The 18,382-nt window shown below is 46.8% G+C and overlaps 1 protein-coding gene and 2 pseudogenes across 2 annotated transcripts in view; all 3 read right to left on the reverse strand.

The window, feature by feature from the left end:
• Positions 1–6,918, reverse strand: part of Fam120a (family with sequence similarity 120 member A) — an 86,853-nt gene extending 79,935 nt beyond the window's left edge. Inside the window, exon 1 of one of the 2 annotated variants that reach the window (XM_021638190.2) lies at positions 6,209–6,918. In XM_021638190.2, coding sequence (XP_021493865.1) covers positions 6,209–6,682 — 474 coding nt within the window. In that variant the 5' untranslated portion in view covers positions 6,683–6,918. The remainder of the gene's footprint in view (positions 1–6,208) is intronic. The other variant, XM_060372746.1, reaches the window with a different exon arrangement.
• An 8,386-nt stretch (positions 6,919–15,304) lies between these two features.
• On the reverse strand, positions 15,305–16,431 carry LOC132649274 (kinesin-like protein KIF11; annotated as a pseudogene).
• Positions 16,432–16,492: 61 nt separating this feature from the next.
• On the reverse strand, positions 16,493–17,593 carry LOC132649231 (kinesin-like protein KIF11; annotated as a pseudogene).
• Positions 17,594–18,382: the final 789 nt, after the last annotated feature.

Below are 18,382 nucleotides of genomic sequence, written 5' to 3' on the forward strand. Positions count from 1 at the left end.
ACTAAATATGACTGGAATATAGCTTAGTGATAAAGTACTTGCTTAGCAAGCATGAAGCCCTGACTCAATCTCCAACACCACTAATATGTATGTGTGTGCATGCGTGCATGTGTGTACATATATGTTAAAGGAAATTGCAAATGACTTAGCTACTCTACTTCTGAGTACATACTTAAGAAATAAAAGCAGATATTCAAATCTATTTACATACCATATTTATACAGGCACTGTTTATTTTTCATAATAATCAAAAAGCAGGAGAAATTCAGATGTCTAGCTATGAATATGTATCACACACAAATGGAATGTTGTTTAGCTTACGAAATTACTGACCCTTGAAGATAGTAGGCTGCAGCCATGTGCTCTGGAACATTTCAATGTTAGCATACACATTCTCGCTTTCTGTGTACCTTTCCTGTGTTGAGCTAGAAGTCCCATCACATTAAAGTGCCTCCGGTGGTCACTGCAGTCACACACTATACAGGTTTGCCTCCATGGATATAGCCTGTAGCCATCCCAGTTAGAGTTAACTATGCTTTAAGAAACTGCCTGAATGTGCACTCCTCCTGTTAACCAACACAGGGCTGTACTTACAAAACTGACATACTAGAGAAAAATATTTATTCTTTATGGATGACCAGTCTGAGTAAATTCTGAACTGTATTTCCTGGTTACTTAAAGGTCCCTGAGAATTGCTCTTAGTTCCCCTGAGCTTTTTTCTTCTGCACAGAAACCCTGCTGCTCCAACTGTAACTGAAAAATGCCTCCTATCAAAATGGCCAGGGCAAAAGCAATACATAGGCACACCCTTAAAGTACTCATACACTGAAACTGGACTTTTGACCTTAGCCTGCACTTCCCTTTACAGGGTTACTAGTCTCCATTTGTAACTGAACCAGTACATACAGTATATACAGCTTCTTGCCATGTAGAATGGACAGTAAGACACTGAGGAGTAAAAGACAGAGCAAATGTGAACAAGGACCAGTAAGCATCCCGCCGACACTAGGCATCCTTGCCACTGACTCCCAAGAATAGATCATCATCCCTAAAGGCAAGTGTGTTTTCTTGGCTTGGTTGAAAACAGGAACACCATTTCATGTAAGCTCTGAGTCAATAGACCAGAGCCTTGACTTAGCAAAGCCCCACTGGAAGGAACAGGATGAGGTCTCAGGAACCTCGGGATAAACTTTCACACCTGTACCTCCAGTCTAGGAGGTAGGAGAGGTGTTTAGACAGTACCAGTGAATTAACGTTACCAAGATTTTTAAATAAACACAAGTCACTCCCTGAGGCTTCAAAGGTTACCATGACTCAAGGAACACAAAAGCCACTCTTCCAGTGACCAGCAAATGCCAAGTTCAAGCACCACTGTGTAACCTCCACAAGAAAATTATCTCACATATAAGCCAACTCATAACTGTTACAGAGATGCATCAACCGCAACACATACAGCTAGGGCCAGTGAGAAGGCTCCGCTGACAAAGGCATCTGCAGCCAAGCTGGACAAGCTGAGTTCCATCCCGGGTACCCACATGGAAAGAAAGCAACTGTCCTGACTTCCAAATATGCCCCCCACCACAGAATAAATTTAAATGCAATTTTAAAACATCACTATTTTTCTATTCAAGAAGTATCTCTAAATAGAAAGGATTTCTCTAAGTAAAGATGACAGGAAAGTGTAACTCCAGAGAAGGTAGGGAATGGGAAAAGGTGCAGATGACCAAGAAAGACGGTTTACATGTATGAAATTGTCAAGAATTAAATAAAAGATATCCTCAACACTGTAATCCCAGCACTCAGGGAGGCAGAAGCAGGCGGATCTCTGTGAGTCCAGGACAGACAAGACTACACAGAGAAACCCTGTCTCAAAACAAACAAACAAACAAACAAAAATCCTATTTAAAAAACACTAGAAAAATGAAAGACAGCTTTTATATTTTGTAACAGAAATGTTTTTTACACCTCATAATATATGCATGTTCATGTCAATTTCTTTAACAATATTTATCTAACTTTTCTTAAAAATAGTAATTATCATACAGCAAAACTAATTTTTATTTATCTTTGATGTACAGTTTTGATTTTTAAATGTGATAATCACTAGAACAGAGGCCAGTTCAGCCTCCATCTGGCAGCTCTCAGTGTTCACACCCTCTCCTGACTATCAGAGCCACTGGCTGGGCTCCTATCACTGTGGCTTTCTCTCTAAGAGATCATACAAAGAGAATCACACTTTGTGAACCTGGCTTTATGTATTTGCATGTGGACGCGCACACACGCATGTGTATACATGTAATGTAGAGGCCCAGAGTGATGATGAGCATCTTCCTCAAAGGCTTTCTACCTTTTTTTTTTTTTTTTTTTTTGAGAAAAGGTTTCTTACTGAACATGGAACTTACTAGCCAGCAAGTACTGGGGATCTTCCCGGGCCATCCTGCCGCACTGGGGTTACAGCTGCACACTGCAGTGCTCAGCTTTTCTGTGGGTGCTAGGCTCCTACTTTAGATCCTCTTGCTTGAACAGCAGGCATTACCAAATGAGCCACCTCCCCAACTGCTAGTTGTGTTGTTGTTGGCTTTTTCTCCCCCAAGAAGGGTCTCACCAAGCTGAGGCTGGCCTCTAACATGCTACACAGCCAAGGATAATCCTGAACTTCTGATCCTCCTTGCCAGGGGTGTATGCCACTATGTCCAGTTTATGTAGTGCTGGCATGGACCTCTGGGCTTCACACACTTGAGGCAAGCATTCTACCAAGTGGCTACATCCCCAGGCCCAAATGCCAATGTTTATGTGAATTCGGTTTCATTGAGGAAAAAAACATTGGTGGGATTTGCTTGAACATGTACCTTAATAAGAAGCTGCCACTAGAGACATGTTTCAGGGATGAAGAGCACTGGCTCCTCTTCCAGAGGACCCGAAGAGTACTCACATGGTAACTCACAACCATAGGTAACCCCAATTCCAGGAAATCCAACATCCTATTCTGACCTCTGCAGACACCAGGCACGAAAGGGATGCACAGACACACACACACAGGCAGGCAGAACATCCATACACGTAATAAAACAAAATAACTGCCAGCCCAATTCCAAATGCTCAGAATCCTGCTAGCACCTCATACTGATAGGCTTTCTTATTCACCCATTCTAGAAGGTGTGTAGTGATAGCGCATCACTGTTTTAAGTTTTTATGAGCATACAAAAAAACATTTAAAAATCCACACTCACACACACACACACACACATCCTTAAACAGAGAACACCAAAGATAATTTCTAGGACTCAAAATTACCCTTTTAAAACTATGTACAGTAGATTATTAATTTTTTAATTATTTTTAGATTTATTTTATGTGTGTGAATGTTTTGCCTGTTTGTATGTATGTACACCACATTTATACCTGGTGCCTGTAGAAGTCAGAATAGGGCTTCAAATCCCTGGAACTGGAGTTATAGATGGTTGGGAACCACTATGTGGGTACTAGGAATCAACTCTAGGCCCTCTGCAAGAACAAGTGTCCTTAACCGCTAACCCATCTCCCAGCCCCTCAAAATCATTCTTATAAGATATATATTGCACTACCCTCAGAGATACCAAAGAACACAGGATTGTTTACTTGTTTAAAAATAGCACCCAGAATTCTGTCTGTTTTTAACAGTTTCACATCTTCTCTCTGGTGTCACTTTCTGCTATTAATGGCATTAGCTCCAGCCTCCAGCACTTTCTTCTTCACCCTCTCCTCAGACAGAGCTGAGAAAATGAACAGGCAGGGTTGCTGGAATTACATCTGCAGAAGCCAGAGCAGGTGGAGATAGAGCATTAGGGATGCTTCAGGCAGGAAGGACACAAGTGTTCCCCTGCCATTCTATCTAACACTCTTGATATCTTGCTGAAATTTTTCTAAAAGCTAAATTTCATAGGCATTTTTTTTGTTTTTAAAGCTGAGGTTGCTAGGAAGACTGCCAGGTTCTCACCCTCAAACTTTCGATCCCCCTGCCTAGACTTTCCAAGTGCTGGGGTGACAGGTCTTCCCTGTCATTCTAAAACCCATTGTATGTTGTCTTAAATGTACCTTAACTCTAGCTTCCAAATACACACTACGTTGGTCAAAATCCTGAGCACCAACTAGGGACCTGAGGCATTCACAAGGGCCCAAAGACATCACAATTAACCAGGTGTGGTACACCCGCCTCAGGAGGCAGGGGCAGGTGGAGTGGACTAAGGCCAGCCAGGTCTATACAGTGAGATTCTTTAAAAAAAAAAAAAAAAAAAGTTTAGAGTTAAAAAAAATTCAACAGTTCTTGCAAAAAGATAAAATGTGTGTGTGCACACACAGAGAGAGTGAGAGAGATTCTAATCTGATGCAATTTTCATTTTCTTGAATGTCTTGGCTGACTAAAGATACAGCCCTGTGCTCTTAGGAAAAGCAGTTAATAAAAGCTCATTTTGTGTTTTAAATGTTACTTCCCATCACTAAACAACCTTAAACCAGGACCATTTTCAGGCTGTCCACTAGAGGTGGATCACGGAGAAAAGGCTTCTCTTTCCCCTCCAAGCGCCCCCAGGCTAGAGAAAAAGTGAGCGGCTCACCAGCCTCTCACACGAACTCTTCGTTAGCTGCCATGCTCCTGAGCCAATCACCACTCCTCCAGCCGCCTCCACCCACAGGCTTAAACACAACTTCACCAATTGCAACAGGATCTGGGTGGGACTTCCGCAATCATTTTAGGCTTAACTACCACCATCTCATCAGTGCTAGCAGGGATGATCAGGAAGAGGGAGACATTCTAAAACTTTTAACTCAAGCTCAGTTTCCAAAGAGAAGAACAAGTTGGAAGCCAGCGGCAAGTCTTAAAAACTGAAACAGACTTATCCCTCAAAAAAATAAGTGTTTTAAAGAAAACATGAAAAAGCAAGCTATCCAAACTTGAGGATCAGTTAGGTGCTCAGTCTTCAGTCAACTGCTGGGCCTTTACGTTCTCCTCTGGCCCAATTTTGGCTGCAGAGACTTCTGCCAAATGGACAGCAGAGAAGGCTGACAATGTGGAGCTCTCCTCACCCACCATCAGGGCCCGCTGAAGGTCACTGAACGCTTCCTGTGAGCAGAAAAACGGCTCAGGCACGCTCCTGCCTAGGCCAAACGACAGCCAAGATCTTCTTCCTGATTCTGAACTACTAACTTCACATGACACATCCACAACTGAACTACCTTAAAAGCCACCGAAATGACAAGATGCCATCTCATCAAGTTTTATTGTGCCTTGAAATCTAAAACCAACATTTTATCATAAGCAATTTCTCCAAACGGAGCAGGGGGTCTGTCTTCAGGATCAGAGACCAGCACGGGTCTATACACAAGGTTCATCTCCCACAGCTTTGGAGGCTATATTTTCAGCCTCTTGCCCCTAACACCCTGGCGATCTACTGTCATTTGTTCTACAGGCTTCCAAGATGAACCTGTTGCTGGGAAAGAGCGGGTTAATTTCGACAGACTTTAAGTCCAAGGCCACTAGGTAGCCTGCCGGACTCCAGGAGGAGAGAAGAGATGAGGATGTTGGAGATGACACCATCAATCCCCCCTGGGGTGCGGGTCTGTCCACCAGCCTCAAGTGTCTCATGCACAAGTCTGTGGCCCCACAGCAGGCCAAGAAGTGGGGAGGAATGGCCGTGGGCAGACTTCAACCACGCCGGGCCTAAGGGGTCCCGACATCCATCTTGCTCCGGGACCCCTCTGCCGAGGTGGCAAGCAAACCTGGGTATGGTGACACGCAGTGCCCCGAGAGGGGAGCCCCTGAGCGACACTGAGGCCTGCTCCCAAGCCTTCCACAGGCAGGGGCACCCAAGACGCAGCATGGGCCAGGTTGGGCTTCCCGGAACTAGTCCAGCGCTGACAACTGGCCCAAAAGACACCACCAGTTCCAACCCAAACCCAAGCCCAACGGGTCAAGGTGCTGAACCCTGGCCCAAGGGACCCCAGGCCCAATTCTGACCCAGGGCCTTCGGCTCAACTCCGATCCCTGCCCAAGCAATTCCAGGCCCAACCCTAACACAAGCACGAAGAGGCTCGTAGCCCAACTCTGACCCCTGCCCAAGTGACCCCAGACCCCAACCTTGACCCAAACCCGATGGGATCACAGTCCAAAGGGCACCAGGCCCGACCGTGACTCGGGCCCAAAGGGACCCCGGCCCACCGGCCCCAGCCGCACCTTGACGTGGAAGCGGATGAGCGCCAGGCGGATGCAGTGGGCCATGCAGACGGGCGGCAGGAACCAGACCTTGGGCGGTGGCGTGCCCTTGTTCTGGACATGGCTGACGATCTGCTGCGCCGTCTGGCGCTCGTTGCCCTGCCGCTTGACCCACTCGTGCAGCCGGGCCTTCTCGAGCGCGCCGTTGAAGAAGACGAAGAGCTCGATGTTGCCGCCGAAGCAGGCCTTGGCCAGAGCCGCCAGGTAGCCGAGCATGTGGTTCCACTGGCCGCCGCTCACCCAGTCGGTGTAGAAGCCGCCGTACAGGCGGTGCAGGCAGTTGTCGGCATCCACCAGCAGGCGCAGCGGGGTCTGCGGGGGCCGCTGCCGCCCGCCGCCCACCAGGCTGCCCCGGGCCAGCTTCTGCAGCTCCACCGGCACCACGGCGCTCGGGCAGTGCTTCTCGATGTAGTCCTGGAAGCCCTGCACGCCCATGGCGGCGGCGGGGCGGGCGCGCGCGGGCGGCGGCGGCGGCGGCGGGGCCGGCGGCGGCGGGGCGGGGGGCGGCGGGGCCGTGGCGCGGCCGGCGGGCGCGGGCAGCCTCAGGGCGGGCTGGGGCGGGCCGGGGGCGCGCTCACGGCCGCCGCGGCCGCCATGTGCTGCCGCCTCCCAGGGCCATGTCTGGGGAGGGACCTGCGCCGCCGCCGCGCTGCGAGGCCGAGGCCGAGGCTGGGCCGGGCGGGGCGGCGCTGACGTCGGGCCCGCCCGCGCGGACGCGGGAGGCGGAAGAGGCGGCGCCCGGCCGCGGCCGGGCTCCCGGGGCGGCGGCGGCGGCGGCGGCGCGGAGGAGGAGGAGCGCTGCTCGGCTCGTCGGGGCCCTCGGGGGGCCGCGGCCGGGCGGGCTCGGGGCGGCGCCTGGGCCCGCGCAGGCCGCGCCCTGAGGCCCCGGGCCTCCTCGGCCGGCTCCGCCCCGCGCGGGGCTGCGGGCCCGGGAGGCGTGGCCGGCCGCCGGCGCTCCTCCTCCGCCGCGTGTGGCGCGCGGCGGGGCGGGGATGCGGGGAGCCAGGGAGTGCGAGCGGCCGAGGAGGACAGCGACGACAAGATGGCGTCGCTCCCGGAACCGGCTCGCAGCTCGACGGCCCCGCGTCAGAGCGGGGCAGAGGAGGCTCCCCGCGTCGCGCCCCCTCAGGAGGCGGGCGGACGTGCGCTGCCTCACGAGCGCCTGGGAAGAATCCCGCTCTACCCGGGCGGCGGCGGTACGTATGTGTGCTGTGCTGGGACCAAAAGGTCTGGATGAGAAACGGTTCCCAGAGTCCCGGTCATCCGAGAAGGAGCTGGGCGTGTGGCCCGGCTGGCACACTGCTTGTCCGGCAGGCACGACCCCAGGGCTCGATCCCGCCGTGTTGCGTAGGCTGTAATCCCAGCAGCCTTGGGAGTGGAGGCCGGAGGATCAGAAGTTCAAGGTCAGCTCGGCCAATTGGAAGCCAGCCTGGGATACGAGAGCCCGGCTCTTTCAAAAAAGAAGTTTAAAGGAGCGTTGTTTTGCCTACCTCCAGTTCTTCGTCTGTTCTTTTTCTGGGCAAGCTGCTGCTGGAACGGGGTGCACTAGACACGGGCACGACCCATCGCGCAGGGCTGCTGAGCACCAGGTCCATGCAGGCCCAGAGCGCCCATCAGAGTCTCCGGGAAAAGGCAAACTGAATTCCATTTTTTTCTTTATTTTAAGAATTTTTTTTATTCTTTATTTTATTATTTTGACAGTTACATGCATGTATACAGTGTATATAAAACCCCATTCTTCCAACAGTCCCAAACACAGGCCCTGTGATATAGACAGATAGAAGCCCGTGGCGCCTGATGGATTATCTTTGGGTGGTTGTTGTTTTTTTTTTGGTTTTTTTTATGTTATGCCACTTATGATTAGTGATGTGACCAGGAGTACATGTCATTTAGAATCTAGGGTTGCTCTTGAAGCCTCAGCAAAGAACACACAGAAAATAGTCATAGATTTTTGTAACTCACAGCTAGTATATAAGATTGAGCATGAATCTTCATCGTTTGTATTTTCATTAAGACTACATTCCATATGTTTTCATTCGCTTGATTAGGTTTGAGCTTATTTTTGTTGTGGTTTCTCGTTGCTGGTCTGTTTGGGTAGAGCTGGTGAAACCAATCCATAGTTTTGCGCACGCTTTGGTCAGCCTGCTACTGACTACCCATCCTGTTTTTCTTTTCAACATTCTTGCTTTTATTAAAAAAAGCCTGGCTTTGGTGGTGCACACCTTTAATCCCAGCACTAGGAAGGCAAAGGCAGGAGGATCTCTGTGAGTTCAAGGCCAGCCTGTCCAAGAGTGAGTTCCAGGGCAGCCAAGGCTACACAGAGAAACCCTGTCTCGAAAAGAAAAGAAAGAACCAAGTCCTGAAGTGATTGCTGTACGGTGAGTTATTTCTCGTCTCAGCCAGAAGTCCTCCCACCTTCTTGCTGTAATTGCCCCTTACTTGCCCATCACTGCTAACAGCCTATTTGGTGTCCCGTTCTTCTGTGCCACTGTACCCCTTCCTGGCATCTAAAACCTCTTCTTCAACGTCATTACTGAAGCTAGAGAGTGGGCATCGTGATTTGTCAGTCTCCCACCCAGTGCTCTTGAACTAATTGCTAGAGCCAGGATAGAGAGGAGAGGAGAGCAGTGTCTGACTGCACTGGAGCCAGGATGCTAGTAGGAAAAATTTTCTGAATCAGCAGGTCCTTGCCTTCTCCCCTCAAAGAGTGAATGGGATTTAGGAGTGTCTTGCTGTTCTTTGAGAACTCGTGGTCCTGTTTTCCTTCCAGTTCGTGTATTGGAGCACAAAAGAAGAGTGACTCCTAGCCCTAAATTATTAAATTGTTTGCAAACTTTGTAACTGCATAGGAAATGGAAGGTCAGCAGTAACTGATCCCCAGGGCCTTTCCAGCATGCTAACAGTTCTGTTTGGCTGGTCTTCCAGCCCTGTGATTGCTAATGTGAGAGTGGAGAAGGCTGATCGCCATGCATTGCATATTACAAACAATTATGTGTAAATTACCTTTCTTTCTCTTTTCAGATTTCCACAGGCTGTTTTTTTAATTGCAAAGTATCTCCCAGGACCAAACAAAAAAACCTACTCAGCAACACTACATTTTATTTCCAAGGCCACCAATGTGGCAAGACATACCTCAGTGCCACCTGTAGCTCCTGTCCAACAGGTCAGCTGTTGACTCCAACTCAAGAGTTCTTGGATCTTTTGCAGGGAGCTGGAGAGATGGCTCAGCAGCCAAGAATACTAGCTGCTCTCCAGGGGACCCAGCTCTGATTCTGAGCACTGGCACCCTCTTCTGTCCTCTCTATGTACTAGACACTCTGGTGCACAGACAGGCAAAGCAAAACACTCATACACAAAATTTCAGAAATATTTTAAAGAAGTTGCCATCATAAATGCTGGAAGAAATGTATTAAGAAATGTGTTCCTGTGAGAAGCCAGGAAAATATAATGGCTTGGAAACTCCATGCCACCACAAATAATCAAAGGGCCTTTACACACCTCTTTTCATAGCCAGGTCCAAAGGGGTTGCAGAGTAGCATTTCCAAAGTCAAAGTGGAGGTCATCCACAGAACAGTCCACTCACAGAACACCTAGTATATGCTGGCATTAGCTAGCTACTCAGGAAGTGGAGAAAACAGTCCCTTCTTCAAGAAGCACAACTGGAGGGTATAGGCAATAAATCATGTCACCTGGTAAACTGCCTCAGCAGGTTCACAGGGAAAGGAGAGCGCAGCTGCCTCTGAGCAGGAGCATGCAGTCTTGTCACCAGTTCCACAGACTGACCCCATGTGACTACCCCAGCTCTGCTGAGAAAGAACACTAGTGTCACCACCAAGCAGAGATGGTTTTCTCTGGTTGGTAGGACAGGCCCTAGCTAGGTGAAAGCAACCAGCGCTGCTGTTGGGTTAGGTTCTCAGAGCTTCATCTACGGAGCACTGCGTCCTTTTGGCTTTTTTCTTTGGGGAAGAAGAGCATGTGTGTTGTCAACATGGGTTGTCCTCTGCCAGTCTCCATCTTTCCACTGAACCCAGAGTCTGCTGATTTGATTAGGCTAACTGGCCAGGACTTCGAGGTCTACACCTACCCCCATGCTGGGGTACATATGGTACTACTATGCCCAGCTTTTGTGTGGGCACAAGAGGCAAGAACTTGGGTCCTCATGTTTGCATACCAAGCACTTTACCTCTAGGCAACCTCTCCACCCCACCCTCTTCTTTTTCTTGTTTATTAGCCATCTTGTTATCCAAACTTGTGTCAAGATGGCTTTAGGCCAAATCAAAAATAGCCATGCTCAAAAAGAGTTGCAGAGGACTTTGAAACGAGGGCTGTGTGTTCCCTAGGCAACTTCTGAGCAGTGACCCAAGCAGCAGCAGTAGTGGAAGCTGTTGTGGTGTAATTTTCTAGTCATTCCAGAAATACCGCATGATAGAATGCAGGATGAAATCTCTGCATTGTTTCTTGTTTGTTTTTGTTTTTTTAAGAAGGGCTTTCACTATAATGCTAGCCCTAAATGCATGATCCCTCTGCCTCTGGTGTGCTAATGTTTCAGAAATGTGGCACCGTCCTCAGCTACTGAACTCTTGAGGGAAATAATTTTATTTTCAAGTGTAGAAATCCAATGAAAGTTTTTAAGAAATCCATGCAAGTTCAAAGTGATTTTAAGGTTTAACCATTTCGAGAGGAGTTACTTAGTATCACACAAAGAGAAACAATGTTTCCAGAAAAGCACTGCTCCTGTGGCAGTCTGAGAAGCTGTCCAGGCGGGGACACATGAAACCTAGGTCTCTGGGAAGCACCGTCACCCTGAGAGTGTTGGAGGCTCCCTGCTCAGGCCTGGGGCTACAGCCAAAGAGATTTAGGGTACTTGAGCTACAAGAACGAAAGTGCATGTGGAAAACACAGTTCTGCCTCAGATGCAGAAATAATGAGGTGGAGCTACCGACAGCGTGGGAAAGCCCCAACTTAAGGCAAAGGCTGAAGAAATGCCCTTCCCCTGTTCACCACTGCTGATCCCTAGAGGTCCCCTGCATGTGGAGTAGAAAGAGCTGGCCCTCGGAAGTGGAGCCTGGGACATCCACCACATAGGGCAGTCCACACAGTTTCATCACAACTACATGACACCTAGTCCTTTGTATAAAACAGCCCTAGGCTGGACACAGTGGAGCACACCTTTAATCCCAGTGCTGGGAGGCAGAGGTGTCATGAGAATTTTGGTGTCTAACAACCCAGTTATGGGGCTAGAAAGATGGCTCAGAGGTTAGGAGCACTGATGGGCTGTTCTTCCAAACGTCCTGAGTTCAATTCCCAGCAAGCACAAGGTGACTCACAACTATCTGTAATGAGATCTGGTGCCTCCTGCCTGCAAGGCAGAACACTGTATACGTAATAAATAAATAAATCTTTAAAAAAATCAAAGTCTAGTTATGTAAGCATGTTTTTTGTTTTAATCCCAGAGGTAGGGTATAGGGCTGCTTCAGACCGTCCACAGCAGCAGAATGTTTGCCTCATGCAGGCTCTGGCAGGAGTGTGGTTCTGTCAGCTGAAGATAGTTTAATTCTGGGGACCATAGCCCCAAGAGAGGGGTGGGGCTGTTCCTCCTGCTGGTTTCATAAGTGGTCCTGAGAAAAGAGACCATAAGAAATTGGAGATCTGATGAGGTGGAGATTGGACTTGCCCCAAGGAACTCAAACCCCTAATCAGCAGGAAGTCTAAAAAGATCTCGGTGCCCCTTCTCCCCAATAACCTGCGTCTCCTACCTGGTGTTGGGATATTGGAAGGGATTGGGGTAGAGTAGAGTGGACGAAAAAAGAACCCAAATAAAGTAGATGGACATGCCAATGCAGAGGCAGACAGATCTTTGTGAGTTTAAGGCCTGTCTGAAAACAAAAAGCCATAGTTAAAGTCCAAAACACTGAAATGTTTTAAAAATCAAAATCCCAGTCAAAAATAATGTATAACTGACCAAAATACCTGAGCAATTTAAAGGACGAAAGATTTATTCAAGGTTTTGGTCTGGGTTTGTCTGTCCAGGGTGCTTGAAAGGGATGTCACAAAGGGAAAGCTGTGAGGAAGGCTATCTTTGACATACCAGACTGTGAGCACCTGGAGCTAGGTACAAACTTCACAGACATGCTCATGTGCCCCCAGTGATCGACTGCCTCTAACTAGGCCCCACCTTTCAAAGTTTCTAGAGCCTCAAAATATCACTGCCAACTAGAGCCTATCCAACACATGAGCCTGTCGGGAACTTAGGTGTTTGTGTCAAGATTAGACATTTAATAACCTCACACAGACCAGTAAAATTACCCTTGTGGAACAAATAATTCTATTGCCTAACATAGTAGCTGTAAACTGTGAGTGCCTGCTGTGCAATCTATAAGTGGCTAGATTACAGTTAGCTTCATGTGGCTAATGACTACTACCGAAGCCCTTTTTAGAACTTTGCATGTGGGTGGTTTTCTTTGAATGCATCTGTATAAGCTCTTAATTCCTAAAGAAATAGCTAGTAGTAATTACAGTAGGATAACTTGCTCAGCAAATATATAATGACTCAATTTGGTCATCTATGCAGTCCTTTAAAAATTACCCTTCAGCCTGGCCTGGAGGTGCATTCCTTTAATTCTACTACTCAGGAGGCAGGTGGATCTCTGTGAGTTCAAGGCCAGCCTCGTTTATGAATCGAGTTCCAGGACAGCCAGGACTGTTACTCAGACAAACCCTGTCTATAAATAAATGAATAAATTAAATAACCCTTCAAGGGGCTGGAGAGATGGCTCGTAGTTAAAGGTACTTCCTGCTTTTCCACACTCTCTTTATGTTATACTGTCAGTTTGGACTCTTGAGTCCAAAAAGTAGTATAATATAAAAAAACAGTCATTTCTTACAAAGATTAGCCAAGGCCAGGGTGAGGAATGGTGGGAATTAGCCAGGTGATGATGACACACGCCTTTAACCCCAGCACTTGTGAGGCAGAAGTCAGCAGATCTCTATGATTCTGAAGACCACCCTGGTCTACAGAGCTAATTCTGGGATAGCCAAAGCTACACAGAGAAACCCTGTGTCAAAAAAAAACAAAAGAATAAAAAGAAATGGTGGGAACGCAGGTGGTAGCTGACCGAGCACACTAAGGTGCTGGGTTAAGAAATGGTGGGAACTAAGAGTGGCACACACTGGTGTGTGGGTGTTAGCAATAGGAGTGAAAATCATCACTCTTTGGTTTCGACAAGGAAAGGTCAAGCTAACACATGCCTCTCATGGCAGCACTTGGTCAGCCTGGCTATAAAAGCAAGACCAGCCTGGGCATCATGAAACACTGTCTCAGAATTCTCAAAAGTGGATTTAGATACAAAGATTGAGCCATTTCACAAAAACTATACACAATTTCTGATATTTTATATATACATACAAATGTACATATATATTCTAAGAGCTAGCAAGATGGCGTGGTGAGAGAAGCAACTTGCCATGCAACCTGGCAACATGACTCAGTATCTAGAAGAGTGGTTCTCAGTGGGTCACAATGACCTTTTCACAGGGGTCACCTATCAACCATCAAAAACACAGATGTTTACATTATGATTCATAACAGTAGCAAAATTACAATTATGAAGTAGCAACGAAAATAACTATGGTTGGTGGTACCCACAATATGAGGAGCGGTATTACAGGGTCATAGTATTAGGAAGGTTGGGACCCACGCTCTAAAACCTACGTAAATGTAGGAGAGCACCAACTCCACAAAGGTGTCCTCCAAAGGTGAACCTTTCTATGTGTTCAGTAACACACCAATAAAAGTTTTAGGGTTTGGAGAGATGGCTTAGCGGTTTAGAGCACTTGTTGCTCCAGCAAAGTTTCCAAGTTAGATGTCCAGCACCCACACGGTGGCTCACACTCATCCTCACTCCATTTCCCAGGGGACTCAACATCCTCCTCTATCCTCTGCAGGCAAACATGAGATGTACAGAGACAAATGAAGATGAAACATTCACATACAGAAATTTTTTTAAAAATCTCCAGAAAATGTTAGAACGTGTCTATGACACACACAGTACAATGACCCACTTGCCTTGTTTCTTTTTCTGAATTTAACAGCACAAACTCCACAAGAAGCCCAATGTCTGCATTTATCACAAAAGGCTGTGGATAAACATTCATGTACGTCTCCTCTTGGTGTCAAAACACTGCATGCCATCTCCATCACTTAGAAGACTAAAAACTGCTGTGGCAAATAGTTCAGTGGCTTAACCCATCAAGTTCATGCTTATTAAACATTCATTTTATATATGTATGTGTATATATCTATATGAATGCTTATGTATGTATAGATATAAAATTTTACTTACAGGGCCAAGTTTACTATTGAAAATATTGACAATGATTGTAGAGATAACCACTGAAACATACTAGGTTAAAACCCTGAATTTCTCATAATATAGGAACCTGTAGCTCAACAGATGGCGTGGTAACAGATGAAAGGTGAGAAGTGAGCTGAGAAGGCAAAGCAGGAAAATCTCACTAGAGGCTAAAAAAAAATACAAACTGAACTCAGTCAAACAGCAAAGGAGGGCTGAAGAGATGACTTAGAGGTTAAGAGCACTGTCTACTCTTCCAAAGGTCCTGAGTTTAATTCCCAGCAACCACATGGTAGCTCATAACCACCTATAATGAGATCTGGTGTCCTCTTCTGGCCTGAAGACAAAACATTGTATACATAATAAATAAATCTTTAAAAAAAAAAAACAAAACAGCAAAGGAGATGGCCCTCTTCAGGACCCAGTTCTGACAACATTCCCTGTGTCAGCTTAAGCACAGAAAAGCACAGTTTCCACATATTTGGTACTTGGTAGCATACAGGAAAAATACTTCTCATGTATTGTAGAGGGGCTGCTTTATACACACGAACTCCACATAAGCCCACGTAAAACCCACCTTCCTACACACTTTGACTACAGTGACGACAAAAAGGACTCTCAGTTCAACTGCATCAACTGCGCTGCCTGACACAGTTTACCCCATCTCAGTCTACGTGCAGCTTCACACTGTGATGTCTTGGGTTTTAATCATTATTGTTATTTTATTTTTTTTTTTTTTCATTTCTTTTGTTTGCGCGTTTGAGACAGGGTTTCTCTGTGTAGCTGACTGTCCTAGAACTAGTCCTGTGGACCACACTGCCCTTGAACTCACAGAAAACCGCCTGCCTCCGCCTCCTGAATGCTGGAATTAAAGGCCTACACCACTACCGCCCAGCTGTTTATTTTTCTTAAAAAATAATCTTCACCCTTAAATTTACCGAAGATCTGTCTAGCTTGTTGGGTGGTCTGTTGGTTTTAACCGAGTGTTCTGAGGTTTCTTAGACTTCTCTATTTCCCAGCCTGGGTTTTTGTGCTGGAAAAATGGAACACTGTCACTGGCAATAGAAACCTGGCTCTTGAGTTAAAGGTTCTTCAATATGTTGCTCCAGAACCACCTCTTCTTCATACATGTTCCAACTGGTTTCCTCTTTGTTGTTTTCTGAACAATTTAGCATCATTGACAGCTTGGGCTGTTTCCATGGCTCAGTTCTCACCAGTGCTGATAGATATAAATAACTTCTCTCTGGCATCAAACCCGTTGGTATATCTAGTTTCAGCAATAAGCAATTAAGCTTATTCAAACCAGTTTTTATAGGTTTATTAGGTCTAGGCTTCCTGCTGTGAATTTCTCTTCATCAGAAGTTAACTGAATAACCAAGGTATTAAGCTGGTTCTCAATAGCTGCTTTATGTCCACTTAAGTTTGGGGGATTTCTGAAACTGAGGCCTCTAACATCCGCTTAGAAGCTGCAGTGAGTGCCGACATTCCTCCTTCCTTTTGTTTAAGCAAGATGCCCACTGTATGGAAAAACAAACTGCTTGTATTCAGAGCCTCACATCTCTGTGTGGTCCCTTGGGGTTCAATTTCCAGGTTCCTAGTGTGTGAATCATAGAGCTTTACAGACTCTTCAACCAGCTGCGTGTTCTTGGTGAAAGTGTGCATTCCTGTGATAAGCCATCAGATCCAGCAATCATTCTTGTTTGGTTTTGAGACAGGGTTTCTCTGTGTAGTCCTGGCTGTCCTCAATCTGTACATCAGGCTGGCCTCTACCTCCCGAGTGCTGGGATTTGAAGTGTGCACCACCACACCTGGCCTAGCAGTAAATTTTTAAAACCTAATATGTTATGTGTCTGGGTGTTTTGTCTGTGTGTGTCCCTGTACCATGTGTGCACTGTTATACCCTCAGAGGTCAGAAGAGGGTAGTGGATCCCTTTGGAACGGGAGTTACAGACTGTTGTGAGCCCCCACGTAGGCTCTGTGGCTCAAACCCAGGTCCCCCCAAAGGAGCAGACAGCGTTCTTAACTGCTAAGCCGTCTCTTCAGCCTCAGCAAGTTATCACCGTGCAGTTTCTATTCATTACATCTGTAGACTTCCACACTGTATTTTCTTGAGTACTATTAAGTGGTTTCCGGCCATTTTTACACTTTTCCTCCAAAGCACAGTCTCTCCATCCAACTGTTGATTAACTGGCGGAGTTCCTGTGAATGCTTTTCCATGTTGTCAGGTCTTCCGTTAACTTTCCATGAAGCTTTTGTGATTTAAGCAAGGAAGAAACTGTACTTTCTCAGAGTTCATGTAGATTTTATACAGTGCACTGAGAAAATTATTTTCTTTCTTTCTTTTTTTTTTAACCTATCTTTTCAACCATTGCCATTAAAGTCCTGAAAATATGCTGCAATTGTCTATTGGTTTTCAGTATGGACACCACACCAGGGGATAAAGATAGGACAGCCTTCAGGGAGTCAAAAAGGTCAGTCACAAGCTGTTAAGCCATCTCTGCAGAGCAGTCTGACTTTGTGCAGCTAATGACTGCTCTTCACATAGCACATCAGCGACCTGAGCAACACACGTGGCCACATTTTCCTGCTGGTGATATCACGAGGCTTCTCCTCCATTCTTTCCAAAGTTGAAGAGACGTATTTCCTCTCTAATAAGTTATAAGTTTGTTTCATATAAGTATTTTGTAGTGGTTTCAAGTTCCTGTGGGGTATTTGTTTGTTGTTTTTGTTTTGTTTTGTTTGTAGTTCAGATTTACACTAGTAAAGTTCTTTTTTTCTTTCTTTTTTATTTTTATTTATTTATTTATTTTGAGACAGAATTTCTCTGTGTAGCTCTGGCTGGCCTCGAACTCACAGAGATCAGCTCGCCTCTGTCTCATGAGTGCTGGGATTAAAGGCATGTGTCAGCACCACCCGGCTGGTCAGCCTGTAACCCTACTGAGCCCCTCCTCTTGAGCACCAGTCAGCCTTCCTGAACTGTTACTTTTCCATTCATGCCTCTAAATTTTTTTTCCTAGATCTGCACTCCATTTTTTTCCCATGAGTTGCAGCAAGATCTCACTCCAAGGCTGAGCAAAGAACAAGCTGGTAAGACTAGCCAAGTAGGTCAGCTGTGGGTTCAAGCGAGAGTCCCTGCCTCAATCTAGAATGTGGAGAACAGTGGAAGACATCTGACATGAGCCTCTGACCTCTCCATGCACAAACACACGTGGAAGACATCTGACATGAGCCTCTGACCTCTCCATGCACAAACACACGTGGAAGACATCTGACATGAGCCTCTGACCTCTCCATGCACAAACACACGTGGAAGACATCTGACATGAGCCTCTGACCTCTCCATGCACAAACACACGTGGAAGACATCTGACATGAGCCTCTGACCTCTCCATGCACAAACACACGTGGAAGACATCTGACATGAGCCTCTGACCTCTCCATGCACAAACACACGTGGAAGACATCTGACATGAGCCTCTGACCTCTCCATGCACAAACACACGTGGAAGACATCTGACATGAGCCTCTGACCTCTCCATGCACAAACACACGTGGAAGACATCTGACATGAGCCTCTGACCTCTCCATGCACAAACACACGTGGAGGACATCTGACATGAGCCTCTGACCTCTCCATGCACAAACACACGTGGAAGACATCTGACATGAGCCTCTGACCTCTCCATGCACAAACACACGTGGAAGACATCTGACATGAGCCTCTGACCTCTCCATGCACAAACACACGTGGAAGACATCTGACATGAGCCTCTGACCTCTCCAT

This window comes from Meriones unguiculatus, chromosome 19 (genome assembly GCF_030254825.1).
Source record: "Meriones unguiculatus strain TT.TT164.6M chromosome 19, Bangor_MerUng_6.1, whole genome shotgun sequence".
NCBI classification, from domain to species: Eukaryota; Metazoa; Chordata; class Mammalia; order Rodentia; family Muridae; genus Meriones; species Meriones unguiculatus.